Source organism: Bubalus bubalis, chromosome 3, assembly GCF_019923935.1.
Source record: "Bubalus bubalis isolate 160015118507 breed Murrah chromosome 3, NDDB_SH_1, whole genome shotgun sequence".
NCBI lineage: Eukaryota > Metazoa > Chordata > Mammalia > Artiodactyla > Bovidae > Bubalus > Bubalus bubalis.
Genome location: NC_059159.1, coordinates 13,184,656 through 13,211,938, shown reverse-complemented (window position 1 = coordinate 13,211,938; position 27,283 = coordinate 13,184,656). Strand labels below are relative to the sequence as shown.

Sequence of the window (27,283 nt, the reverse complement as noted above, 5' to 3'; positions counted from 1 at the left end):
TGGAGAAGACTCTTGAGAGTCCCATGGACTGCAAGGAGATCCAACCAGTCCATTCTAAAGGAGATCAGTCCTGGGTGTTCTTTGGAAGGAATGATGCTAAAGCTGAAACTCCAGTACTTTGGCCACCTCATGCAAAAAGCTGACTCACTGGAAAAGACTCTGATGCTGGGAGGGATTGGGGGCAGGAGGAGAAGGGAACGACAGAGGATGAGATGGCTGGATGGTATCACCGACTCGATGGACGTGAGTTTGAGTGAACTCCGGGAGTTGGTGATGGACAGGGAGGCCTGGCGTGCTGCAGTTCATGGGGTTGCAAAGAGTCAGACACGACTGAGCGACTGAACTGAACTTATAAGTCAAATCTCCATGCTGTAAGCCTTAAACTTGGACAGTGCCATACGTCAATTATATCTCAACAAACCTGGAAGGAGAAAATAGAGCCAATCAAAAGAGTACGAAGTTTCATGTTGAGTGTCTGAGGTGGTGCTAATTTTACTAACAAAAGGTCTCCTCGTGCAGTGGGGCTGGAGAAAGAACACACCACACCTCCATCGCATCTGGAAGACTGACCAAAGGTCTAGGCCGGCCTGCCGGCCCCTGGAACAAACCTGCGAGTGCAGCCACGTGCCAGGGATCAACACGCTCACTGGCAGCAGAGAACAGAGGACCCAGCGGTTACACTTCTGGGGATGACAGTACATGTGAGTCTTATTTTGCACTTTTTTTTATCTTCCAAAACACACATGATTACTTTCACAGTTAGAAAGAAACCCATGCTTTTTCATTCCTTGTCAAAACCATGAGAAAGCTCTGTCAGTGACTTTCTCCTCACCCAGGGGAGGTATATCAGACATGTTCAGCTGCTTCCTTCTTCACTCCTAAAATCAGCCTCCTGAATTCAGGCTCTGCCCAATGGCTTAGCAAGTACTTCCACAAATACTTCCTTCAATGTCCCTGATGCTGCTGCTGAGTCGCTTCAGTCGTGTCCGACTCTGTGCAACCCCATAGATGGCAGCCCACTAGGCTCCCCCGTCCCTGGGATTCTCCAGGCAAGAACACTGGAGTGGGTTGCCATTTGAATGCCCCATAAATCAAGCACATCTCTTCCCACCTTGCACAAGATCATGGCTACACACCTAAGACAAGGTGATCCTGAAGTGTTGCCACAATCAAGACATCCAAAAGCTCTTACAGCCAGTTTTCAACTTTCATAAACATGGAGGAGGGATAAAAGTCAAAATTTTTAACTCGTTTACACTCTACACTTACTTTAAATCGCATCATACAAAAGATTTATAAAAACTGCTTTCTTCCATTCTCATATTCCATGAAACAAGTTACTCAGTTTTCATACCCATCTTTGGCCCCATTTTTTTCTTGAGACTTCAGGCCCTGCTGCCTGGGTCATCTTACTCAGCTCAACAGAAAACTCCATCTTTGCCTGCTTCAGGCACAGACTGTTTTTAGTTAACATGCAATGTTTGGGGATTTTTATCATTGTCATTGCACAATGATGCAATCACAGCCCATGATCTCCACAAACCACAGTGTAGACTGCTAAGTGACTTCCAAAGGCTCTTTTAACTGACACCCCGCTAGAGGAGAGATATGGCCCCATAAAACTGCTATACCTGTTCAAAATCTGCACTCCCTTGATGGGCCCACGAGCCACTAACCTGGCATCAGGTAACCCTGAGCCCCTGACCAGCACTGATGGTGGTCACATCGGGTTCAGGGTTCCTTTACCAGTGCTGGGTTCCCTCAGGGAATGCAGCAAAGTCCTCAGGACAGCAAAGATTCCCCAGGCCTCGCAACCAAGTGGCCTCTCTGATGACAACAGAGACACAGGTAACAGACGGCAAATCGTCTCAGAAAGCACTTACTTGGACACGAGGACAGCAGCCGCGTCTCGGGCCTTGTCGCTGACGACCAGGTAAGACTACAGGGAAGGGTAAAAAGACAGGCATAGTTACACACATAATATAAACATCAGGGACCCGCTTGGCCGTCTGGTCCCTCACTTGGCAGATCCACTGCTCAGGGTGCAGGCTTAATGGCAGAAGCCAGACACTCAGAAGCTGCACGAAGCACTCACAAACGTGAGCTCAGGGCTGCAGCTGCCACACATGTGCTCACCCTCAGGGGAGGGCCCAATCCCCATGCAGCGTGTGGCCACACTCCTTGAAACATACATCTGCAAAAGTGACTGAAAAATGAAGCATGTGTGTTGCCACCCAGAGTATGCACGGGACAGGCCTGGGCCCGCCAGCTCCACGGCATTCAGAACAGCCGGGAAGCCCTGCTCAAACCCAGGAAGGCTGCAGTTCACTGCAGTGACTCCGACACCTCTCAGAGATTTCCAATTGTCAACTGCTTCCCAAATAATATACTTAGAAGACCTTTCTTCTGAAGGACAACTCTCTAGAAACTGGGCCTCTCCTTGGGCAATCCCACTTAGGAGACAAGCACCCAGAGGGTAACCAAACTCAGCTAGAAACAAACCACCCGTCTAGAAAAGACTATTAATATTTTAGAAATAAGGATACAGTGGTGCACCTTTTCCCGTAACGACTCTGAGGGAGATGTCTACTTACTGACATGAGACATTCAGACCAAACTGCTCCAGGGAAAAGCAGGTCCCAGAGCAGCAGGACACCCGGGGCCCTGTACACGTGGGCCACAGGGAGCAGTGTGAGGAACAGGCTGGGAGCCAAACCCCTCGATTCAAATTTGGATCCACCATGTGTGAGAAAGAGAGCTGGCAAAGGCATTTATTTTTTATACATGTTGCCCCCTCAGTAAAATGAGGATAAACAACAGCAAACTGTCTCATTAAGCAAGATGAAAGGAGTTAATGTATGAATAGCCTCTTAGAAGAACGTCTGGTGCAGAGCAGGCGCCCAGAGCAGCTTAGTTTAAGTGTGGCAGGCGTCCTGCCCACCAGCGCCCACGCCCTGTGTAATCCCTCCCATGTGGGTTGGACACAATGACTTGCTTCTAACCAAGAGAATTTGGCAGGAGGTAGGATGTCACTTCCATGATGAGGTCACACGAACGTGTGACCTCTGCCTTGCTACAGACCCTGCCCCTTGCTGGTTTTCACAGAGTAAGCCACCGCTGTTGTGGGGGGGCGGCTGCATGGCAAACAGCCAGCAAAGCACTGAAGCCCTCAGCCAACACCCTCAAGATCTGGCTCCTGCCAACAACCATGACAGCTTGGAAGCAGACCTGTCCTAGGCGAGCTCAGCCCGCAGCCTGGGGAGACCCTGAAAGAGAGGGCCCAGCGAAGCCACGGCCAGATTTCCTGATTCACAGAAACTATAAGATGATGAACGTGTGCTAAGTCATTCAGGGTAATATTTTCCACAGCAGAATATACAAAAACCTGTATCTACACACATGAGGCATGCACCAGGAGAACCTTGAGGAAAAAAAATACAAGTGTTATCTCTCAACACTAGTAGTTGAGAGATTTCACTTTAATATTTTTCCTGCTTTTCTGATTTTCCTATGATGATCATGTATTATTTACATAGTGCTAAAAATTAAAAGTTAGATTTTAAATGGACCTTTAATTTCTCTTATCACTGCCCCCTTTTATGCTATCATCAGAGTATCTGTATTATCTACAGAGAAATGAGATTTGCTGAAATAATACATCCTGATCCCTGTAAGAATTATCAGTTTCATGTTAAGTTATGAAATGGAATTCCACCTCACTGAAAAAGAGTAACAACAGCTGAAGAAATATCCAAATGTCACAAGTGTACCTAATTAAGTTCCAGCAGCAGGATGGCACGAGGAAGGACACCGGTCAGCGGCTCACTACTGCAGGGCCACACTCACCTCCGCTACCTGGAGGATACGGTCCATGGTGGACGCTCGCTCTTGCCCAGGCTGAGAGAGGTTTCCGTCGAGGCGGGAAAAATCAAACGGGATCAGGCAGGTCACAGAGAGCCATAGCAGCAGCATGTAGCGGGTCTCCCAGGTCTACGGGGGCAAGACAAAGCGACATGATTCCTGTGTGGAGGGCATCCACGCAGCCCCACCACCCCTGCCACTCAGTGCCCACCCAGGACTCCAAGCACAACGCTCTACCACACGACCTCTGGGCACACAGCCCGGCTGCGACCTCGGCAGGCAAGAGAGACGGCAAAACGAGCAAATAAAAATCATTAACATGTCAGTGTGACGGCTTCTTATCCCTTGCACCCTTCAGCGTGCAATCAGCATTTCAAGAAAAATGGAAAACAGAGTCAAAGATGAAAAAACAGAAGACTTAAGAGTAAAGAAAAAAATTCTCAACTTCTTGTCACAGAGGAGTCAACAAAACAAGATTCCGCTTTGGCTCCAGACTCCCTATCGGAGGCATGAGAAACAGAGGAGAGCAGGCCACATACACGGCAAGACAATTTCCTGAGTCTGAAGTTACAATCCATGTGCCCTTCTGAATGAGTCCGGCGCCCGAGCGCTCTCCGCAGCACACACAACTGCAAGGCTGGCCGTCGGCAGCCATCTGGGAGCCTCAACTGTGGGAACATTCCCACTGCCTCCTAACTGATGAGGGTCACTTTGTGCTCAGACTGCTGGCACACACCATGTGGCTTATGCTGAACACCTGCTCGCCTTCCGTGTTTTCATATGTGCCTGGCAGAGTTCCCACATGACCAGCCTCCTAGAAATCGTGGGTGCTGGCCCCTGTGATCTTCCTGTTGGGACACCTCATGTGTTCTCACAGCTTGGTGCTGTGGGAAATCACAAGTGCCTTGGGTGACCCAGTGTAGAGAAGACTCTGGAAGGTCACGCCTGGTTTCCCCTGGACTTCACCCCATATGCCTTCTCCCTCTGCTGATTTTGTTGGAGTTAAGTCATAGCCATGAGGAAAACTAGATGCCAATTCTTGTAGTGGTCCTAGGGAATCACTAAACTTGGAGTGGTCTTGGGGAGCCCCAACATAGCTCTATTTTAAGTTAAAAAAATTTTAGATAATAATATAGTTATCATCACACCGTATTCAGGTATAGCTTTCTTTATAAAGGACATTTTGAAAAGAAAATAATTTAAAGCAACATACGGGAAAAGAGAAAATCAAAGAAACAAATGAAAAAGAGGGAATGAACAAAATAACACAAGATAAAATTGAAGGAAACAGGAAAGGAACCTGCCAGTGTAGAAGCAGGCAAACCAAGGAAACAGCGAGGAGTGGGGGGAGGAAAGGGACACTTACTTCATGGTCTTTAGGATTCTGGTTTGTAAACATGTCTAAAACAGGCTGCACATCAGCCACTTCATGTGGAAATAAACGAAGAAATGTTTTATATCCTCGAACCTATCAAATAAAAAGATACTGAATCATACAACTAGAAAATACAGAAAGTAGCAAAATTACTTCTCTATTATCAAAAATCACCAACTATGCCACCCAATGATCAAAGAAAATAACATATTACAGTGATACAACTTAGTAAGACTAAACAATAAGAAAGCCATCTTTGCTTCTTAATCATTTCAGAAATGTGTTCTGTTCCAGTTTGACCAACCAATCTTGGTTCATCAGAAATACAGGTATATTACAAACTAACAAGTTTTGCATCTACCTTGATTATGAGGAATAAGTCCTCAAGAACCCAAAAGGTCCCAAATTCATTAAGGCTTCCATGAAACGTGGCGCTACACCTTCAGGAGACCCTGCACTCAACCAACCGAGGGCAAGGAGTGTGCACGCAGGCCTCTCCACCACACGGCAGGCACCAAAGAGGCAAAACCCCAGCCGGGAGAGCTGAGTCTCTCCCATGGTGCGTCTACAGGCCAGCACATACGTCATCTGGGAGCCTGCAAGAATGCAGAGTACCAGGCCTCATCCCAGACCTACTTAACTTGAAATCTGCATCCCACAAGATCCCCAGAAAGCCATCTGCACATTCATGTCTGAGAAGCATTTCTGCTTCCAAGTTTGTTCGCCTTCTCCTCGTAGGAATCTTTTCTCAGTTACTCACACACATATACATGTATGTATGTGTACATATATCCTCTCCCTCCCTTTCTGGTTAGCTGATGCCTGATCCATTCAAGTGCAAGATGATGAAAACAATGCTGAAAAATGCTGTTGCAGCCAAAGGACCCCCTGGGTCGCTAACAACTGATCCCCAGCACATGGTAAAAAGAGAAACGATGAAACCCACAACTTTTGTGTGAGAACCATCTTTCCTGATAACATTTTGGAAGGTACTTCTGGACCAAGTTTATCAAGAAAGTGTTTTGTCAGCTACAATGTGCCATCTAAATATTACCTTGGAGATGATGTAAAGAAATTTAAAAGCCAGATGTACAAGGTCTGCCGGAGATGTCTTATTTTGCACAAATTCCAACAACAAGTTCAACATCCATTCTAGGGAAAAACAAACATAAAACATTTGCTATTAAATTAAACATCAACATGACATTAAAACAAAATGCCCAAAGAAAAAAGAGCTATTTAGAAATATCAGAATAGTTTAATATTAGTAAATCTCTATAATCCAAATATCAACAGAGCAAAAGAAAAGGTTTCATCTTCAGTTTCTAAAAGGGGATTAGAGTTAATCTAACATTCACTCCTGCTTTTAAAATGTAGGAAAAATATTATTATTCAGTTCAGTCACTCAGTCGTGTCCAACTCTTGGCAACCCCATGAACTGCAGCACGCCAGGCCTCCCTGTCCATCACCAACTCCCAGAGTTCACTCAGACTCACGTCCATCGAGACAGTGATGCCATCCAGCCATCTCATCCTCTGTCGTCCCCTTCTCCTCCTGCCCCCAATCCCTCCCAGCATCAGAGTCTTTTCCAATGAGTCAACTCTTCGCCTGAGATGGCCAAAGTACTGGAGTTTCAGCTTTAGCATCATTCCTTCCAAAGAACACCCAGGACCGATCTCCTTTAGGATGGACTGGTTGGATCTCCTTGCAGTCCAAGGGACTCTCAAGAGTCTTCTCCAACACTACAGTTCAAAAGCATCAATTCTGCACTCAGCTTTCTTCACAGTCCAACTCTCACATCCATACATGACCACAGGAAAAACCATAGCCTTGACTAGATGGACTTTGTTGGCAAAGTAATGTCTCTGCTTTTCAATATGCTATCTAGGTTGGTCATAACTTTTCTTCCAAGGAGTAAGCGTCTTTTAATTTCATGGCTGCAGTCACCATCTGCAGTGATTTTGGAGCCCAAAAAAATGAAGTCTGACACTGTTTCCACTGTTTCCCCATCTATTTCCCATGAAGTGATGGGACCGGATGCCATGATCTTCGTTTTCTGAATGTTGAGCTTTAAGCCAACTTTTTCACTCTCCACTTTCACTTTCATCAAGAGGCTTTTTGGTTCCTCTTCACTTTCTGCCATAAGGGTGGTGTCATCTGCATGTCTGAGGTTATTGATATTTCTCCCGGCAATCTTGATTCCAGCTTGTGCTTCTTCCAGCCCAGCATTTCTCATGATGTACTCTACATATAAGCTAAATAAGCAGGGTGACAATAGACAGCCTTGATGTACTCCTTTTCCTATTTGGAACCAGTCTGTTGTTCCATGTCCAGTTCTAACTGTTGCTTCCTGACCTGCATACAGGTTTCTCAAGAGGCAGGTCCGGTGGTCTGGTATTCCCATCTCTTTCAGAATACTCTGTCTCAAATCAATATCTAATACCATGCTTTACAGAGGACACGTCTACAACTACTATGTTTAGAACAATCTGGTTCTAAACAACAAATAAGACAGACAAAAAGGATTAAAAGGATTTCCACTTTCAGTTATAAAGGAATAACTGATATGGAACTACCTTTCCACCAACAATTAGACAACCCAACAATTGTACTGGGTCGGCCAAAAAGTTCCTTTGGTTTTCAAGTAAAAATAAAAGACATATTTTCATTTTCACCAAGGATTTTATTGAATAACATATTCACCATTTTGTTCCACTACATTTTGCCATGTTTCAGGCAACTTCATAATTTCATCTTCCCAAAACTCTTTTATCTTTTTGAGCAAAGAACTGTTCCAGGTGCCTTTTACAGCCTTCTAGGGAATCTGAAATCTTTTCCATCAGGAGAATTCTGTAAAGACCTTTGAAATAAACAGAAATCCAAAGGTGCAATGTTGAGGCTTCCCTGGTGGCTCAGCAGTAAAGAATCTAACTGCCAATGCAGGAAACACAGGTTCGATCTCTGATCCAGGAAGATCCCACAATCCATGGAGTAGCTAAGCCTGTACACCACAACTACTGAGCCTGTGCTCTTGAGCGAGATCCGCAACTACTGAAGCCCGTGTGCCCTAGAGCCCAAGCCCCACAACAGGAGAAGCCACTGAAATGAGAAGCCCACACACCGCAACTCAAGAAAAGCCTGCGCAGCAACAAAGACCCAGCACAAGTCAAAAATGAATTTTTTTTCCAAAAAAAAGGTGCAGTGTCTCTTGAATATGGCAGATGCATTAGAACATCCCAGCCAAGCTATAACGGTTTTTGCCAAATCATCAAAGAAACATGCAACCTTGTGTTATCCTGATGGAAGATTATGTGTTTTCTGCTGACTAATTTCAGATGCTTTTCATCCAGTGCTGCTTTCAGTAGGTCTAAATGAGAGCAGTATTTGTTAGAATTAATTGTCTGGTTTTCCAGAAGCAGCTCATTAAGAGAGGACTCCCTTCCAATCCCACCATAAATACAGCATCACCTCCTTTGGTGTCGTTCATTCAGTTCACTTGCCCCATAATCTCTTTTGTTCCACATTACTGTACAATATCCACTTCACTGCCCATCACAATTTGTTTTTAAAAACAGAACCCTTTCATTATGTTTCAGTAGAGCATCACATGCACAAATAAGGTCAAGAAAAAATTTTTTCACAACTTATGTGGGACCCAAACAAAGCAATAACATAACCAAGCTGGTGCAAATGATTTTTTTTTTTTAACATTGTAGATTATTTAATGATATAAGAAAATAAGTACAAATGATTTTCAACACTTGATTTGGATATTTTGAGTATGTAGGCTATCTCCTGCATGGCACAACATTGACTATTCTCAATTAATGTCTCAATTTGATTGCTATCAACTTCAACTGGTCTACCTGACCATGGAGCACTGTCCAGTAAGAGATCTCCAGCATGGGACTTTGCAAACCATTTCTGACAGATCAGTCACAGTCCTTTCTCCATACACTGCCCAAACCTTTTTTTTTATTTCCACCGTGTACCTTTCTTGAAATAATAAAGCATAATATGCCAAAAATGTTGTTTTTCTTCCATCTTCATTATTTAAATGGCTATATAAATACTTACCAATTTTGATAAAAATTTTTTTAATGGATGCTGGTAAGACAGCTGTCACAATATAATCTAACAAAACTGTTTCAAATGAACTTAAAGATAACCAAGCACTACTAGAGCCCACTTATGGAAAAAACCAAATGAACTTTTTGGCCAACTCAGTATTTTCAGGTACTAGGACGACAGCGACTTGTAACCAACCCACCGGACTCTACAGCTGCCCAAGCTGTCTACTAGAAAATAATTTTTAGAACCCACTACAGAGAAGGGGGACTCAAGCCGAGCAGAAGCTGCTTTAGCTGAAATCTGCAGGGCAACTTGCCAGAAGACGCTAAGCAGAAAATGAGCTCTGTAAGTCTGAAAGGTCCCCTCAAACCTTTGCGTAAGGATATACATGATACGCATGAATCTTCACATGCACAGTGGTTAGAGTCCACTAGGCTGGGTAAGAACTGCCAGGAAGCTCTAAGGCAGAGTTCCCACAGCCCATACAGGGCTGACATTCAAACTCCATCGGGCCAGAGTGCAGAGTCCTTGTTAAACACCCAGAGCCACCAGCAGACATTGCAGAAAATTCTTTACTTAGACACTTACTCCTTGGAAGGAAAGTTATGACCAACCTAGATAGCATACTGAAAAGCAGAGACATTACTTTGCCAACAAAGGCCCGTATAGTCAAGACTATGGTTTTTCCAGTGGTCATGTATGGATGTGAGAGTTGGATTGTTAAGAAAGCTGAGTGCCGAAGAATTGATGCTTTTGAACTGTGGTGTTGGAGAAGACTCTTGAGAGTCCCTTGGACTGCAAGGAGATCCAACCAGTCCATCCTAAAGGAGATCGGTCCTGGGTGTTCTTTGGAGGCAATGATGCTGAAGCTGAAACTCCAGTACTTTGGCCATCTCACGCAAAGAGTTGACTCATTGGAAAAAGACTCTTGATGCTGGGAGGGACTGGGGGCAGGAGGAGAAGGGGACGACAGAGGATGAGATGGCTGGATGGCATCATCGACTCGATGGACATGATTCTGAGTGAACTCCGGGAGTTGGTGATGGACAGGGAGGCCTGGCGTGCTGCGATTCATGGGGTCGCAAAGAGTCGGACACAACTGAGCGACTGAACTGAACTGAAGACTAAACTAGAGAAAAATGAGAGAAAAAGCTATATCTGCCTTAACAAAGCTTAAAAAGGATTGAAAGGATATACATGATACGCAATTAACTAAACTGTCTGCCAAAATTCATTCTTTAAAGATAAAAACCTTAAAGCCACCCAACATAAAAATCACAATGTCAATCATCCACTCAAAAGTTACTAGACATACAATAAAAAAGGACAAAACAATGCCATTTGCTGAAATATGGATGGACCTAGAGATTGTCATACTGAGTGAAGTCAGAGAAACAGAAATATATGATATCCCTTATATGCAGAATCTAAAAAGAAATGATACGAATGAAATTATTTACAAAATAGAAACAGACTCGCAGACTTAGAAAAGGAACTTACTGTTACCAGGAGGGAAGGGTAGGGGCAAGGGATAATTAGGGAGCTTGAGATATCCACATGTACACACTGCCATACTTAAGATGGATAACCAGGACTTTCCTCATGGCCCAGTGGTTAAGAATCTGCCTTGCAAAGCAGAGGACGCAGGTTAAGACCTAAGGGGCTATAACTAAGACCTGACAAATAAATGGATAATCAAAAGAACCTACTGTACAACACAGGGAACTCTGTTCAATGTTGTGTGGCAGCCTGGATGGGCGGGGAGACTTGGGGAGAGTGGAGACACTACATACATGGCTGCCTTGCGCTGCTGCACACCTGAAACTATCGCCACGTTGTTAACTGGCCACACCCCCCGAGTTTCCAAAATGACAACCTTCCACAGGTATTACGAGGTCATTGTGATGATTAAACTGAAGCATTAAAAATCATTTAGAACAAGGTAAATACATTAAGACTAAATGAGTATGAACGGGCAATTCACAAAGGGGAAAAATATTGTGCAAATGTAATAATATATGTTAAAAAAAATTGTCCTCACTAGAAAACAACAAAATGCAAAATAAAAGCACATGATGCCTTTACCCCCTTTAACAGGTTAACTTTATGTTGGTAAAGATTTCAAATATTCAAATCTCATCTTGGCAGTGATATATATACTGTTAATGAAAACGTACGGTGAATTTGAAGTTAAGTATCAAAAGCCTGAACTGACTGATCAAACCAGTTAATGCTAAAGGAAATCAACCCTGAATATTCATTAGAAGGACTGATGCTGAAGCTCCAATACTTTGGCCACCTGGTGTGAAGAGCTGACTCACTGGAAAAGACCCTGAAGGCAGGAAAAGGGGGCAAAGGGGATGAGATGGTTGGATGGCATCACCAACTCAATGGACATGAGTCTGAGCCAACTCCAGGAGACAGTGAAGGACAGGGAAGCCTGGTGTGCTTCAGTCCACCGGGGTCACAAAGAGCCAGACGGGACTAAACAACAACAAATCAGAAGCACAGCACTTCCACTTCCTGAAACTCTAAATTGTGCAGAGGTGTGTGGATGTCTAGGCTACTTGGAAGAGTACAAAACTGGACAAAACAGGAGTCCACACACATCTGCTTCCTCTTTCTAAGAGCCAGTAAAATAAAAGCACAGCTGCACAAAATGGAAAGTCCTGATCAATGGCAACAATGGGGAGAGAGCAGATGTAAAGACTTCTGGGAAAAAGCCAGCTCCAAATTAAACAGGCAGAGGAGCCCACTTTATAGATGCCCAAATGCAGAACCAAGGAGAGCCCAAAGTCAGGAGGCACAGTGCAGCCCAAGGTGGGGAAGGGCCTGCAATCACTGTAACCCCAGACTCACTCCACTGGCACCAAGCTCCGAGCCAACCCTTAGGAAAATTAAGGGCTCTCCGGAGGAGACAGGAGTGCCCCAGATAAAGCCCTTCATTCTGGCATCTGGAACATCCTCAATGTGATAGAGAATTCTCAACCAACTCAACGGCTCTAAGAGAAAATCTGTCCATCAACTCATCATACTGCCCCACAAGGAGCTGCCTATCAGAATCCTGTTCAGGAAAAGCCCAGATGAAAATGCTCCAACTTACAAAACAGAAGCAGAGAAGCCATTTTCTGCATCCATTTGGTCTGAACCAGCAAGACGAAGGGCTTCCATGGTGGCTCAGAGGTTAAAAGCGTCTGCCTGCAATGCGGGAGACCTGGGTTTGATCCCTGAGTAGGGAAGATCCCTTGAAGACGAAAAGATCAAATTACAAGGAAAAGCTGACCCCAGAGGAAAAAGGAGAACCTGGGGACCAGTAGACAGAAGCCAGGACTTGGCTCAGAGAGACTCAGACAGCACGGCCCTCACCACAAACAGAGGCTAGGAAAGCCGACGACTCTAGAGCTCCCCTGAGCAATGTCCCCTCCAAACTCCAGTAAATCAACAAAGAGAAACAAATCCACACGGAAGAGAAGAAACAGCAGCCAAGAGACTTCAGCATGATGCCCAGGCTGTAACTGAGCCACTCAGGGAAAGCACAGCAGCAGCTCCTGTGCCACAGCTTGAGGCCAGAGCCCTGAGGTGCCAGGGAGAGCCCAGGACAGAATGGAGGCAGGGCTGAAAACAGGAGGAGTGGTCCAAGGTCTCCAGACCACAGCCCTGTGCCAATCCAGGCAGAAAACTAAAGGCTTACTCAAGAGTGGAGAATACTATAGCCACTGGCCACATCTGGGTTTGTTTTGTTTTGTTTTGTTTTTTAACTTAAATCAATTTTAAAATTCAAAGAAGAAAACAAAAAATAAGATGAAATAAGATAAAATTCAGTTCCTCAGACATACGAGCCATATTTCAAGTGCTCAACAGCCACATGTACTTAGTGGTGATCTTACCAGACAGACAGCATGAGTCTAGAACATTCCAGCATCACACAAAGCTCTCCTGGACAGAGGTATCCCAAAGACAGTAGGCTAAAGGGCTTAGAGCTGGAAGCCAGCCTCGGTGCCTGACTCAAAAGGGAATTCTGGGTTAGGAAGCCCACTACAGGACCCTCCCCATGGGCCCATGGGACTCCCCTCCCCACGGGGGGGCGAGGGACACAGCAGCCAGGCATGTGCTCCCCAGGGAGGAAAACCTGACCAGTAAGACAACTATGAAATACACCCAACCAAGGACAAGCACTCTTAGAAAGTAAAAATGACTGGAAAAATAATTCAAGAACATCTTCTATGTGCAAAAACAAAGATCTGAAAGTAGAACTATAAAGGAAAAAGCTTAGGGACCCACAGGATCACTCCTAGAAATTCAATACCCAGGTCACAGGCACACCAGAAGGCAGAGCAGAGAAGCGATCAAAAACACACCAGAAGCAAAGCCCCCTGTACCAAAAGATGCAAGTCTTTAGTGTAAAATTGTCCAGCTAATGCCTAACATAAGAAGAGAATGGAATCGTGGACACAGAGGGGGAAGGGGAGGGTGGGACGAATTTAGACAGGAGCACTGATACATATATGCTACCATGCGTAAAACAGACAGCTAGTGGCATGCTGCTGTATAATACAGGGAACCCAGCCTGGCACTCTGTGATGACCTAGAGAGGTGGGACAGGGGAGGCAAGGTGAGACAGAGGCTCAAGAGGAAACCGATAATTCATGTTGGTGTACAGCAGAAACTAATACAGCTTTATAAAGCAATTATCCTCCAATTTTTAAAAAATTTAATAAAAACACTTAAGAAAACCAAAAAAAAAAGGCCAAGAGTGAGTCACGCCCTCCTAAAATATCAAGCTCCAGAAACTTTCTAAGGCAAAAAAGGCTCCTGAGAAAGAAACTCAGACATGGACTTGGCATAACTAGACGGAGAGACAATGGACCCATGCCCTCCATCCCCACCCAGCCAAAAAGGCATGAAATGCATTTATTCTGCCCAAGACAGCGGAGAGTTCAGAATGCTTACCTTCCACAAAACCTGCTGGTTACTTAAAAAAGACAAATCAACACACACAGCACCAGCCCACTTTTTAAAAGGCACCTGTGTGCACACTGAGGCTAACTGTTGGTGCCTCTCTGGTGACCTGAGATCTCCACAGCCCGGTGGGCAGGCAGCACTGATGATCCCACGTCACAGGTGAGGAAACTCAGGCATAGAGCAGCTCAGCAGCAGAGATGGGATATAAATCCAGGCGGTCCAGCCCCAGGGCTGGTGACCCTAACCGCCACCCCGTGTTTCCCTCAACGTAAGTTACTATCACTACCTTCCTCCTTCCCAAGTTCACTTCCAGGAGGAGGTGTTATTACTGTTGGCCCCACTACCAAGAACAACCTGGGCAGTTTATCCTGATAGTCTCAGCTGGTGCACGTGCACACACACACGCACACACACAATGTTCCAAGGCCTTTGTGATTATCTGTAAATGATCAAAACCTCAGCTTCTGTTCTTACCTAGGTGTGGGTCCAACAGGTGAGGCTGCTCCTGATATTTGTCCATTATTACTAAAAAGAAAAATGTGAGACTTAACATGAGCCCTGGAAACCCTCGAGTTGTCCCATGCGGACTTCCCAGGCAGCTCCCAAGAGCACAGGCCAGCTGGAGTGAGCCCCCCAGCCACCCGCCTCCTCAGGGCCACACTACCCCGGCCTCTGCTCTCTGTTTGCTCAACGCACCTTCCTCTCCGGTCCTCACTTCTTCCTTCCTTCACTGCCTGCTGAGAGCCAAGCTGAGTTCTCCCCTTCATTAGGACACACATCTTCCATGTTCCCTCTGCCACACACATCAAGCCATGTGCCCTCCTTGTCCCCTCATACTCTGGCTTTCTTAATCCCAAGCAGTCTGGTTTCTACTCCTACCAGCAGCTAGAACCGTTCCTATCAGATACCACGCCCACCTGGCCTACGGCAGTTCTCATGAGCCACACACCTCCACATCTGACCACTCCCCATGAATGGGAAAGCCGGCTTTCACTGCTCCCTGGATTTTCATCTCACTCTCAGGACAGTTCTGTGCCCGAGGTATTTTCAGTGCTAACCCAAGCAGCCAGCCAGAGAAAAGGGCACAATCAAGCAACTAGCCCAAGTGGCAGAGTGGGATTTGAACCCAGGGAGGAGTTGCTCGAGTGAGTGCTCCTTCCACTTGTTATCACAAGTCCACCAAGGCAAAATCATGTAGAAATTTCTATAGCTACAAAGGTCCCCAAGGACGGTTTTACTGAATCACAAAACCCTAGTTACCTAACCACGGGATCTTAAGGAATCGTTTGTAAGTTATCCGTTATAGACAACGGCAAGGGTCTGTCTAAACCTGGAGAACCTAGTCTGACTAAGCAACTTGCGCTGCCCGGAGCAGCGCTGCTGCACTGGGCTGCACGCACGGTCTTGGCAGAGCCACGGGGGCTGAGGAGAAGGCTCTGGGTGGGGGCCCCCACCCGTTCCTGCATGTTGGGCCTCCCCTGCTCCCACTGCCCCGTTCACACAGCTGTCTCGGAGGAACTGCGCTTTGCGGTGGTCCCAGGACAGGGTGGGGACAAGGACTGGGAAATGACCCACCCAGGGGCGCTCCACCATCCCTACTCGTGACGGTGGAGGCCCACTGCCCTCCATCTCTTAGGCACGCCCGTGTTTGGGGCCGCAGGAAAGGAGACTTGCACACCCTGCACGCTGTTCCCCGCCTCTGGCCCGTGCGCACCCCGAAATCGCTCCAGGGCGCCCTCCCGGGCCGAGCGGTCAGCGAGCACCGCCGGCAGGCGGCCGAGCAGCTCCCGCGTCTCCGCGCTCTCGCCGAATGACTCGAGGGCGGCCCCGCAGGCCAGAGCCGCGTCCTCCCCCGCATCCTCCACCGGGTCCTCCGCAGGGTCCTCAGCGGCGCCCGCGGCCGGCTCCTCGCTCAGGGCCATCTTCCGCAGCCGGACTACGCCCGCGCGCGAGGTAAGGGCCGTGGGACTAGGGGCGTGGGACACTGGGCACGGGACGCTCAAGACGCCTGAGGCTGAGAAGGCGGCAGTAACGCCAGCCCCGCCCCCACGAACTCCGACCTTGCACGCCAGCCCCCGCTACGGAACGCGCCGGCCACCAAAAGAGTGCGAGCGGAGGCCGTGCCGAGCCCGGGTGGGGCAGGGCCCAGGGGACAGGGGCGGGGCGGGGGCGGAGCACAAGACTCCGGGCCGGCCGCGCCTCCTTCCCCGCGCACGCGCGCTGAGTTTCCCCGTGACCGCCGACAGGTGTCGGGAATCTTTCTACCATACAAAGCAGCCCACAGGTGCGCAGGCTGCAGTGGGAGATAAAAAGGGTTGACTGGGCGCTCGTAACGCCCCGAAATAATTGGTGATGTGGGCGGCTTGGTCTTCAGAGACCCACACTTGGGTGGCCGCGGGGCCCGGCAGCCCCGCCCCTCCACAGTGACACTCCGCTCACCCTGGACACCCCGTGCACCTACCAGGGCACACCCGCTACCCAAGACTCCCGCCCGCCCCGCTCTTGTCGAGCAAAACTACCAACTGCAAAATGGAGCACGGGAGAGTGGCAGTGGCTCCAGCACTTGCGGGGTAAGGGGACTTTCTCGCACCCGCCCACCTCAGTAAGGGTGGACTTGAACACAGCCCCAGAGCTACTGCTCAAGAGTTGGGCCCATTTCATGGTCCCCAATTCTACCTAAGCCAGAAACAGGAGCCCTGAGTCCACGGCGAGGACTGTGACACCAACTTCTGCCTAACTAAACCCCAGATCTGTGTGAATATCTGTACAATTGTCATGAAAGTATCCAAACTCCATGTTCCCCCTAGATTGGACTAGGTGATGAGCCTGGCAGAGAACTTGCGGGTGGTCTGGGCCCCCAGTAAACTAACCCAGCTGCGTGGAGGACAGAGATGCAGGTGAAACTAAGACACACACACAGTTCCGTCCCTGACACCCCCACGGGCTTTATTTGTCCCTGAAACTGCCTTGGTGCGGCCACCCTGGTCCCTTGGCAAGCAGCTGGGCAGGGGACACAGGCGGGCTGCTATTTGAGAAGCTTCCTCATGGTGCCCAGGGATGGGCTCCTGTACTGCCTACCGAAGTGGTTCCAGTGGTTCAGGTAGTTAAAGAGCTGATAGAGCAGCAGCCGCCTGTCGAACCCTGGAGCCTTGGGGACCTTCTGGTGGTAGGCGGTGAAGAAGGGCCTGGGAAACCCCCCGAACATCAAGGCAATCGCCAGTTCAAACTCAGAATGGCCGTAGAAGGAGGCTGGGTCATAAATAATGGGCCCGCTGTCATCCTCTGCCACATTTCCCGACCATAGATCCCCGTGAAGAAGAGCAGGGACAATCTCCAGGCCACAAAACAAATCCGGAATCTTCACCTAAGAAAATAATTATGGTACATAGAGTTATCACAGGCCTGGGAGCCACAGTCTCCTCACCCAATACTTGGAAATACGGTAAAGAGGACCTTGTGTTTACTCAGGGTCCAACTACCACTGCCTACTAAGCCCACAGATAAATATCATCTGACTCCAGGGGAATGTAATTTTGTCTTGGTATTTACTGCTAATTTAGGTCTAAAAGCTCTACAACATTAGTGATTGTCATACAGTAGAGAGCCTCAGAGGTTATGGTTTTACCATTGTGTAGAATATGAATCTGAGTGAAGTTTTTTGTATGTAACTTAGCAAACTTTCTCGCTATTCTTTTATTTCGTAGCACATATATATCTGCACCTCTTTTGTAGCCTGATTATTTCAGTAAGGAGTTCAATAAAATTTCTTTTATGCGTGCTCATGAGGGACTGATATGCGAGTTCTGTTTTTAACATCTTGAGAGTTCTGTTTTGAAGCCAGTCACTCTGGGGCACCTGCTGTTCACACCTGCTCTAAAAGGTAAGACATTTGTGCTTTGGTGGAAAGAACAGCATAAGAGTGGGCAAGAAAGTAGCAGTAAATGCCACCAATCACAAGTCAAACACCTACATTTCACGCGAGCAAAGTTTGAGGTTAATATCTGATGACCCAGGAAGTGAGAGGTGTTCTCAGGGGCCATCCCCTTCTCAGTTTCCCCATCAAACCAATAATCAGGACACTTATGTGTCCATGATTTGCCCAGCCCTGCTCCGGGCTCAGTGATCCCCTCTCTGGCTCTGTTCTAGCAGAGGGGCCACACAAATATGTTGGTAAGACTCATAAGAGGACAGCCCTTCTCCCAGAGGATAACTGCTGTGCCCACCTGTAGCTGTGACCAGAGTTCCCGTGCCTCTCGGTCAGCATAATCCTTCTCAATGAGGTCCAGCTGTGCTTGGAGCCGGTGCCGGGTGAAGAAGGTTGGCCAGTCATCCTGCCATTCGTTCACCTGAGTGACAAGGGAAAGGGAGGGGCTGGTGCTGCAGCTGGTGGTCATAGGACAGAGTTATGCGCGGAAACGGCCTAAACCCTAGAGCAAACGCTAAAAGAGCACAACAAATGTTATCATTGGCCAACAAGGGAGCCAAGATGAAAGCATTAAAAAATACTTAGTTAATTCAGAAGAGCATAAAGAGTAAAGGGGGAACAAAGAACAGGTAAGACAAATTGGAAAAAAAAGAATGACAAGACGACAGATCCAAACCTAACCATATCAATAAGTACATTAAACATGAATGGTCTGTAGACCCCAGTTAAATGACAGATCAACAGGTTGAAAAAATAAAGCAAGACCCAATTATAAGCTGTGAATAAGATACACACTTTATACATAAAAACGGAAACAGGTTAAAAGGATAGAAAAGATAAATTGTGCTAAAAGAAAGCTGGAGTGGCTATATTAATATCAAAGTAGATTTCAGAGCAAAGACACCAACTATAAAGTCATTTCACAATGGAAAGAGAGTCAACTAATGAGGAAGATATAATAAGCCTAAACATTTATGTCCCTAATATATAGCAAATCAGCACCTGAATAGATGCTCCACATCCTTAGTCATTAGAGAAAATAGAACTTCACTGAGATACCACTTCACATTCACTAGGATGGCTACAATTATAGAAAAAGGAAAATACCAACTGTGTGAGGGTGCAGAGGGCCTGGAACTTTCTACACTAGTGGTGTGAATGTAAAATGATATAACCACTTTGGAATATATTTCGACAGTTTCTTAAAAAGTTAAATATCAGGCTTCTCTGGCGGCTCAGTGGTTAAAAAATAAATCCGCCGGCCAGTGCAGGAGACATGAGTTAGATCCCTGATCCAGGAAGATCCCACGTGCTGTGGAACAACTAAGCCCGTGGCCCAGCACACTGCAACTAGAGTAGCGCCTACAGCAATGAAGACCCAGCACAGCTCAAAATAAGAGATAAATGTTTTTAAAAAGCAAAATATGAACCTACATATGACCTAGTCATTGGCTCCTAGGTATTAACCCAAAATAAATGGAAGCATTTGTTCACACAAATTCTTGTACACAAAAGTGCATAGCAGCTTTATTTGTAAAAGCAAAACTTGGAAACAACTCAGATATCCATCAACCAGTGAATGGATAAACAGACTGTAGTTTATTGTACAATGGAATGGACTTTTGACATGTGTAACAACATGGATGAATACTGAAATGACTGTGCTGAGTAAAAGAAGCCAGACGAAAAGGAGCGCACACCATATGATTTCATTTACATTAAATTACACAAAATGCAAACCCGTCTATGGTAACAGAAAACAGATCGGTGGCTGCCGGGGCAGGGAAGGGCAGGAGGAAGACATTACAAAAGGGCAGGAGGACACTTCTGGGGTGACACTTTTTGACACACTGACCTGACTGTGGTTAGGGGTTCACAGGTGTGTACACTTGTCAAAACTTACCAATCTGTACACTTTAAATAAGCGCAGTTTATTTTATGTCAACTATATACCTTAATAGAGTCGGGGTTTTTTAAGATGCAAAGCTTATTTTATACAAAGGGTTACTTAATGAAATTCCTTAAGGGAAAAACTTTCCAGACAACATGCACCAGGTCAGCATCCTGTGCTGAGGGCTGTGGTCGCTGAACCCCTGGGTTCATCCCCTTGGTGTGAGGTGTACCTCAAGAGAAAACGGGAGTTCCCCTCCCCAAACGGCCTAAGGCATATGGGATGGCACGCCCTCCTGCCCCATCTCCTGCCTAGGCCCATGGTGTCCCAGCCTTGGTCTTCCTCCTAGATGACCAGGTCATAAAAGACACAGACTGTGTTTGGAGCTGGAGACCGGCATGGCTAGCCCTCCACCTAGACAGAGGGGCCATGATCCCCTCACCCACAGAAAGACATGAACTTCCCCTGAGCTACCAAAGGCAGGGCCACCTGGGTTCATGGCTGGTGGGAGGACCCAGGCTTCACGTGGACAGAGGACCAGCATGTGTGGTGGTCAGGGTCTGTGCTCTGAAGTCAGACAGGGCCACACTCTGGCCCCTCTGCTTATGCTTACCAGCTGCACAACTAGCACTGCCTGGCTTCTCTGCACACATCGTTTTCCCCATCTATAAAATGCGTCAGTGAAAACCTGCCTCCTGAGGTTGCTATGGAAACTAGGGAGCTGAGTTGGACATGGCAGCAAACAAACCGTGTCAGTACTCTGACCAAGCCAGTGGTCCCAAGGGGGCTCAGCTCAGGGTACCATCATTCAGGGTTGCCCCATCGATGGCTGAAGCCCCTTAGGGCCCACTCAGTTGTCCCAAGGAGCAGGAGGCTTCCTGAAACTTCAGGCTGGACCATCCAGGCTGTGTCCATTGGACGCCATGTTCTGTACCATCTTGTCACAGCACAAGGAGGTGAACCAGGGGTCCTCCCAGGTCTCCCACCCCTTCCTAGCCAGGCTAAAGCTAAACCAAGTTGGTTCAATGATCCTAGACTCCAATGGGGGTGCTCAATGGCTGCCTGTGCCCCTAACAGGCCAGCTCCATCCTCACCAGCTTCACACATTGGGGTTCTGTGTACAAGTTCATTCCTCAGTTCTTGATAAATCAATGTATGAGGTCAACCGAGCCTTTGTAGACTTGCATTCTTAAACTTGACATTTGAAGCAGGACAACAAGCCACATTTGGACACACTGGCCTGGAACCACTATTGTGCTGGTCACTAGCTCCAGATGGGTATGTAACCCCCAGGGGAGCTGGCCTCTGCAGAGATTCATAGGGTCTTAGTAATCCTGGTAAACCATGGGGTACAGTTCTAGGTACCCCAGATCTGAGGGCTGGCCCTTGACTGAGATCCCAAAATCTGCCTCCAGCTTCATAAGGATTTTGCTCCTAGTGACTCTGCCTGGGAGAACAACCCTCTGTCCACACTGTTCTTACCACATGCCCTCCTGTGACATGGCCTTTGCACCTGCTGTTTCCCCTACTTGGAATGCTCTTCCACCTGCCCCACAGCTCCTTGCCTCCTCTGAGCTCAGCGCAGTGAACCTCAACATCAACTCTTCCAGCTCACACACTGCTTTCAGGAATCAGGTAGTCAGACTTCCTGGTGCCCAGGGGACTGGAACTCTGTTATGCACAAGGGGTGGAATGAGCAGCACTGGAGCGCCAAGAGCTAAGCAGGCACGCCCTTGCCAGGCACTCACCTGCGGGATGAAGCCGCAGCAGGTCACTGTGTGGAAGCCGAACTTGGCCACATACCGGGGCCCGGCACCCTCAGCCCTCTGGCCTGTTAACAGAAAGAGCTGCTCATCTTTCTCTTAATGTCAGACCTCAGCAGAGCATCAGGATCACACTGCTAGGATATGGGTGGCTGAGGATGTACTCCAAGAACATCATGGGGGCACACCGCCTGCCACATCCTCCCAGATCCCTGAGCCCCACAACAATCCAGCCTTGGGACCCAAGCCTGCCCAGTTTCCAGGGATATGATACCATGGTCACCCAAGTGTGTGACCCATGGTGACCCATGGTGTCCAAGGTCACCATGGGATGATGTGGTAGCAATTGGTCCACACAAGACCAGCCAGAACATGCCTGTCTCTAGCACACTGGACAACAGGACTGCATATAAAGGAGTCATGAGCCAACTCTACTAACTTATCATCAAAACTCTTTTTTAACAATCTCATTTTTCACACTGCAGTCTGAGCAGGTGGCATGAAACCCAACCCATTACTAAAATGTCCCCCCAAGCACCTACCCAGGGTAGACGTACCCCGGTCAAGGGTTCACAACAGCATTCTGAACATACCCACTCTGTTCTCCTCCTCCCTCAGCTTCTCCCCGAGCTTCTGGTTGTAAAGGTGCAAATCTGCCATCTGGTCTCCAAGTTTTGATGCCTGACTGAGGACAGAAGAAAATGTAGCCAACTGAAATAAGAAACAACAACCAGGGAACATGTTCCCTTTTGAGAAATGTTTTAAATACCTTAAAAACAACTCTCTGTTCTTTAAAAAGTGAAAAATGAACTGCAGGCAATGATCTTCTCCAAAACATCAAAATAGTGTAAAATCACCCAAGAAGGGTAGGCTTCTTCTGTTGAGGCCTATGGAAATATCAGGAATTAAGGATCAAATACTAAAAAAGTTAAGAAAAAAAGCTCCCAATTTTTGTAAAAACAAATGTAAATCACAAAAAAGAAAACGACAGTCACACATCATAGCTGTGACTGCTCCCTGCCGCTAGGATGTCATGTGCCTTTAGTCTTCTTTTCACGAGTTTGCCTCTTCCACCATTTTCTAAACAATAAACATACATAACTTTGGAGCTCCTCAGGTGGCGCTAGCGGTAAAGAACCCGCCTGCCAGTGCAGGAGACATAAGAGACTCAGGTTCCGTCCCTGGGTGGGGAAGATCCCCTGGAGGAGGGCATGGCAACCCACTCCAGTATTCTTGCCTGGAGAATCCCATGGACAGAGGAGCTTGGCAGGCTATATAGTCCATAGGGTCGCACAGAGTCAGACATGACTGAAGCGACTTAGCATGGCATAACTTTAATAATTAGATTTCAGATAATTACTAGATCAGACCTCACTGCCCATACTGAACAGGCACTGGTGTTCACTAAACACAGAGTAACAGATGGTTCAAACGTGCTTATTTGGTGCAGCTCTATGAAGCCAAACTGGCCTCAGACTGGCCCTGCGTGGAAAGCTAGAGCTCCTGTCTCCATCAGGGAGGCAGGTGTGGCTCTCGGCCCTGCCCCTGCTCCTGCACTGAGTGATATGGGCAGCTCAGCAAGAGGCTGTTCCCTCTGCCTCTCATGTCTCCCTCTCTCTGTCCCTCTGTCCCCCTCTCTCTCAAATACACACACACACTACACACACGCACACTCTCTGTCTCTCTCTCACCTCCTCAGGCCCCTCATCTTCAGATGCTCCATCACAAAGGCAGCCCCACCTCCAGGCAGGTCAATCACCTTGATGGGCCGAGGCACCCGCACCAGGCCAGTGCTCTGAAGAGCCTCCAGGCTCGCCATCTCCCCCTCAAACATCTGCCGGGCCTGCGTCCAGAACACGACTGTGAGCTCCGAAGCCAACAGTGGCTCTGCAGCCCGGCTGAAGCCAGGAATCACAAGTGCCCAGGACCTCCAGATGCCGAAAACTGACTGGAGAGCAAGGTGTCAGCCCCGCAGAGAGCGGGATGCAGGTGGCCCCCTTCGGATAGAAAGGGGCTACAAAGACGAGGTTGCACGGGGAGCTTGGGGTGGACAGGATGCTGATGTCTGCAGCAAGCGCCTGCCCTGAGAGGTGAGGAAGCACAGGCCATGGTAGGAGGGCGGGGTGCTGAGGGTGCTGGGAGCACCATGGAGATACCGTGGGGCCTGCTGGGGTACTGGGAATATCATGGGAATACTGTGAGGTGCTGGGAGGCCATGGAGTGTTGTGGTAGACTATGGGGGTGCTGGGGTGCCACAGGGTGCCGTGGGGTACTGGTGGGCAACTTGGAGTGCAGGTTAGTGGAGGATCCAGGGTAGGGCCTGAGTCCCCTTCCAGGTTACCTGCCCCCACAATATCTGGGGCACTTACAGTAAATGAGGGGCAGCAGGGGGCAACATGGGAATGTGACTAGGGCACACACTTGGGGCACGGGTAGCCAGGGGCTGGGGGGGTCAGCTGGGCCTAGACTTGGGTCCAGGGCCAGTCCCCAGAAGCAAGCACCCGGCAGGGCCTGGGGGCTTGTAAGGAGCCATCCACCCCACCCAGGAAGAAGACAGTCATGCCCCAGGGAAGCAGAACAGCCTCTACCAGGACCCAGGGGTCTTCCTACTTCTAGAACATTTTGCACAAATATCCCAATTTTAAATTAGGTGAACTCTCACTTCAGGTACAGTACTCCTGGGTTTGAAATGTGTTTGGTATAATATGATTTGTGACTATCTCTGGCTACAGAATTAACCCTTATGAACAAGTCCAAAACATCTATGTCCACATAAGAAAAGAATTCCATCTTTTAATTCAAGTACCTGAGGGGAGAACCTGCAAGACGTCCTAACTGCCAACCCGCACCTAGAATCATGGAGTGGGGTGTCCAGAGATCCTTAGTCATGCTCCAGGGTGAGCTCCTAAACATAGAGGGGCAGCAAACACCTGGGCTTCAGCTTGCCTACGTGCTGAGGGCTTCACCTGTCCCCTGTTCTCGTGTGTTGATTGAGCACCTACTGTGTGCCAGCACCAAAGCTTTCAAGGGTGAATAGTGGTATCCCAGCCTGGAAGAGCTTTCAGGAGCCAGCTGTGAAGGTTCTAGGGCCAGTGTGAACCTTGAACCCAGTAACGCTTCCCAGTAGGTGGCACTGAGTTATTTGGGTTCTGAAACCAGCGCCAATGGAGCAGGGAACAGACCAACACCAACCCACTGGCCATCCTGGACCATGCTGCAGGGAGACTAGAGGCATCACCCTGGGATTTCCTCCCCTCCACAGCCCGCCCCTCCACCCACTGCTGCATCTCAAAGGGGCTTGGCCCTTGGGGCCTCCCTGGAGTCCCCCACCAGAGTCAAGGGAACACCATCCTTGGCATCCTCGGCACTTTCTGTGGGTGCACACACAGAAAGTCAGCCATACTGACTTTCTCCACCTGTGAATATATCTATGGAAATATACATGGAAAGTATATGTAACAGCAATATTTTAGGCTGGTGATGGAAATCAGGTCCAAACACAAGCAAGGCCTGTGAGTAGAAGAGCAGGGACCTGGCCCTTCAGGTCAGGCAAGGGTCCCTCCTGCCTCTTTCCATCTGCCCAAGAGGACCCAGCCGCTAAGGGGAATGCAGACTAGAGCTGGGTCCCAGGGGAGAGGCAGAAGCAGCTCAGGACCCCAAGCCTCAACTCCATGTTTGATGGGTAGGGAAATTAAAACAGACACTGAAAACGCCTGTGCATCCAGGCAAAAGGGAGTAAATTAACCCCGCAGCAGAGAGAACCGTGGAATCCTGCAGAAAACGCTTGAGCCCTCCTCCCTCAGCTGGTGCTAGCCCTGCAAGTCCGCAAGCTGACTCCGCGGCTATGACGCCAGGGTTGGCCCAGAACCAGACCACAGCGCCCCCTGCCCCTGCGCCCCGGGCCCCCTTGCCCTACTCCTCCCCTCTCCCACTTCCCCCAGCCCTCCCCTCCCCGCAGCCCCTTCTGCTTCCAGCTCCGGAGGCTGACTCAGGCCGTGGGGGAGGAGTGGGGTGGGATGGGATGGGTGAGGGGCACGCACCAGCGTCCTGTGGTTGATCTTGACAAACACGGGGCCGGCATCTGTGTCGTAGGCGCGCCCCTCGCTGATGCAGCCGACCCCCGGGCTCCCGAAAGCGCGCAGGGTCGCTGTGCGCAGCTCGGCGCGCAGCAGCTGCTCCATGGAGGCGGGGGGCAGAATGGGGGACGGAGGACACGGGGACACAGGGGGCCGGGGACCGCGCAGAAAGCGGGCCCGAGCTCAAGCTCACCGCTGACGCTGCCGAGGCAGCTATCCGCCGCGGGGGAGGCTCAACGCTCTGCGCGGCCTACCGGCTCCCAGCGGCTCCCAGCGCCCCGATGTCCTGCCTCCGGGTCCGCCTCCGGCGGGGAGGGGTGGGGTGTGAGGGCGGGGTGCTGTCAGGCCGGGCAAGCGTTCCTTGTCTCGCACCGGAGGGCCAAGCGCGGTGGTCCTAGCCCTGGGGGAGAAGGGCGGGGTTCTCTGATGGGGGACAAACTTGGGGGCGGTGCCCTCCCGTGTGTCCACAGTTCTTGCGCCTGGACCTGCTGGGGATTTGCCCAGGGCTCTGTAGGGCCTGACCTCCCTGCACTGAGGTTCCCTGAACCCTGCCGGGGGGCTTGGCGCAGGCTCCTCCCACCCAGCCATACCCAGGACAGTCCAGGGGAGATTGCGGTCCCTGGGATGCAGGTCCCAGGCCTAGCTCGGTCTCACAGGCTCTGTAGAAGGCTGGGGGTCTCCACCATGTCATGCCAGGCCCCAGGCATGCCTGGTGACACCAGTTGCTGGCACTGGGTTTTCTCATTAGGGCACCTGGTGCCCATCAGAGATAGAGTGTGCCCTTGTGGTTCTGATACCCCACCAGCACCACAGGCAACTGACCCCACCCTGAGTGGGACTCCTGATTACAGAAGCCAGCTGCCCTGGGAAGGGAGCTTCAAAACACACATGCGCCCTATGCACACAGGCATGCATAAACGCATACACATGCCCTTGCACACACAGGCCCAAGAGCAGGTGGACAGGAGATTGTGTGGCATCTGCAGGAAGGGCCTGACTTCCCCCTTGACAGTCTCCTTCCTCCCAGCTCTTCCTCTCATCCTGGTTAAGTCCAATCTCCTATCGCATCTTGAGAAGGAATCTAACAGCAGAGCTGAGCTCTGGCACTTCTGCAGATGTCTTTCTTCTTGATGAGCAGTCCTGCTGGGTAAGGAATTTCGGGCTGTTCTTGCATCACTGAGATGGCTCTGCAACCTCACTTTCCAGCTCTTATGCCATTGAGAAGCTGGAAGCCATTTGGATTCTTATTCTCTGTGTGGACATTGTTCTGTCTCTCTGGAGGTCCTTCGATCCTCTATCACCAGTACCTGACAATTCCTCAGGGAGGTGGCCAGGGTGAGTCTCCTCTGGGCAGGGCAG

At 48.9% G+C, this 27,283-nt stretch overlaps 2 protein-coding genes across 5 annotated transcripts in view; both read right to left on the bottom strand.

The window, feature by feature from the left end:
* Positions 1–16,355, bottom strand: part of TBCD (tubulin folding cofactor D) — a 145,999-nt gene extending 129,644 nt beyond the window's left edge. The window contains exons 1-6 of one of the 4 annotated variants that reach the window (XM_044938748.1): positions 15,984–16,355; positions 14,744–14,794; positions 6,291–6,388; positions 5,228–5,329; positions 3,847–3,990; positions 1,884–1,939 (exon numbers count right to left, since the gene is read on the bottom strand). In XM_044938748.1, the coding sequence (XP_044794683.1) occupies positions 1,884–1,939; positions 3,847–3,990; positions 5,228–5,329; positions 6,291–6,388; positions 14,744–14,794; positions 15,984–16,191 (659 nt within the window). In that variant the 5' untranslated portion in view covers positions 16,192–16,355. The remainder of the gene's footprint in view (positions 1–1,883; positions 1,940–3,846; positions 3,991–5,227; positions 5,330–6,290; positions 6,389–14,743; positions 14,795–15,983) is intronic. The other 3 variants (XM_044938747.1, XM_025279793.2, XM_025279791.2) reach the window with 3 other exon arrangements.
* Positions 16,356–17,196: 841 nt separating this feature from the next.
* FN3K (fructosamine 3 kinase) lies at positions 17,197–26,338 on the bottom strand. The gene is made up of 6 exons (XM_006053362.3): positions 25,889–26,338; positions 23,540–23,691; positions 22,442–22,533; positions 21,834–21,916; positions 18,493–18,615; positions 17,197–17,633 (listed from the first exon to the last, which is right to left on the bottom strand). The coding sequence occupies exons 1-6, from the start codon at positions 26,027–26,029 to the stop codon at positions 17,295–17,297; spliced, it is 930 nt and encodes a 309-aa protein (XP_006053424.1). The 5' UTR covers positions 26,030–26,338; the 3' UTR covers positions 17,197–17,294.
* Between the last annotated feature and the right edge of the window lie 945 nt (positions 26,339–27,283).

Excerpts from the sequence above, each read along its gene's own strand:
- FN3K (XM_006053362.3), bottom strand. The coding sequence starts at position 26,029 with ATGGAGCAGCTGCTGCGCGCCGAGCTGCGCACAGCGACCCTGCGCGCT. Across the intron at positions 22,534-23,539 it reads AAGATGAGGGGCCTGAGGAG|TCAGGCATCAAAACTTGGAG; the intron begins GTGAGAGAGAGA and ends TTCTGTCCTCAG. Across the intron at positions 18,616-21,833 it reads GCTGCGGCTTCATCCCGCAG|GTGAACGAATGGCAGGATGA; the intron begins GTGAGTGCCTGG and ends CTTGTCACTCAG.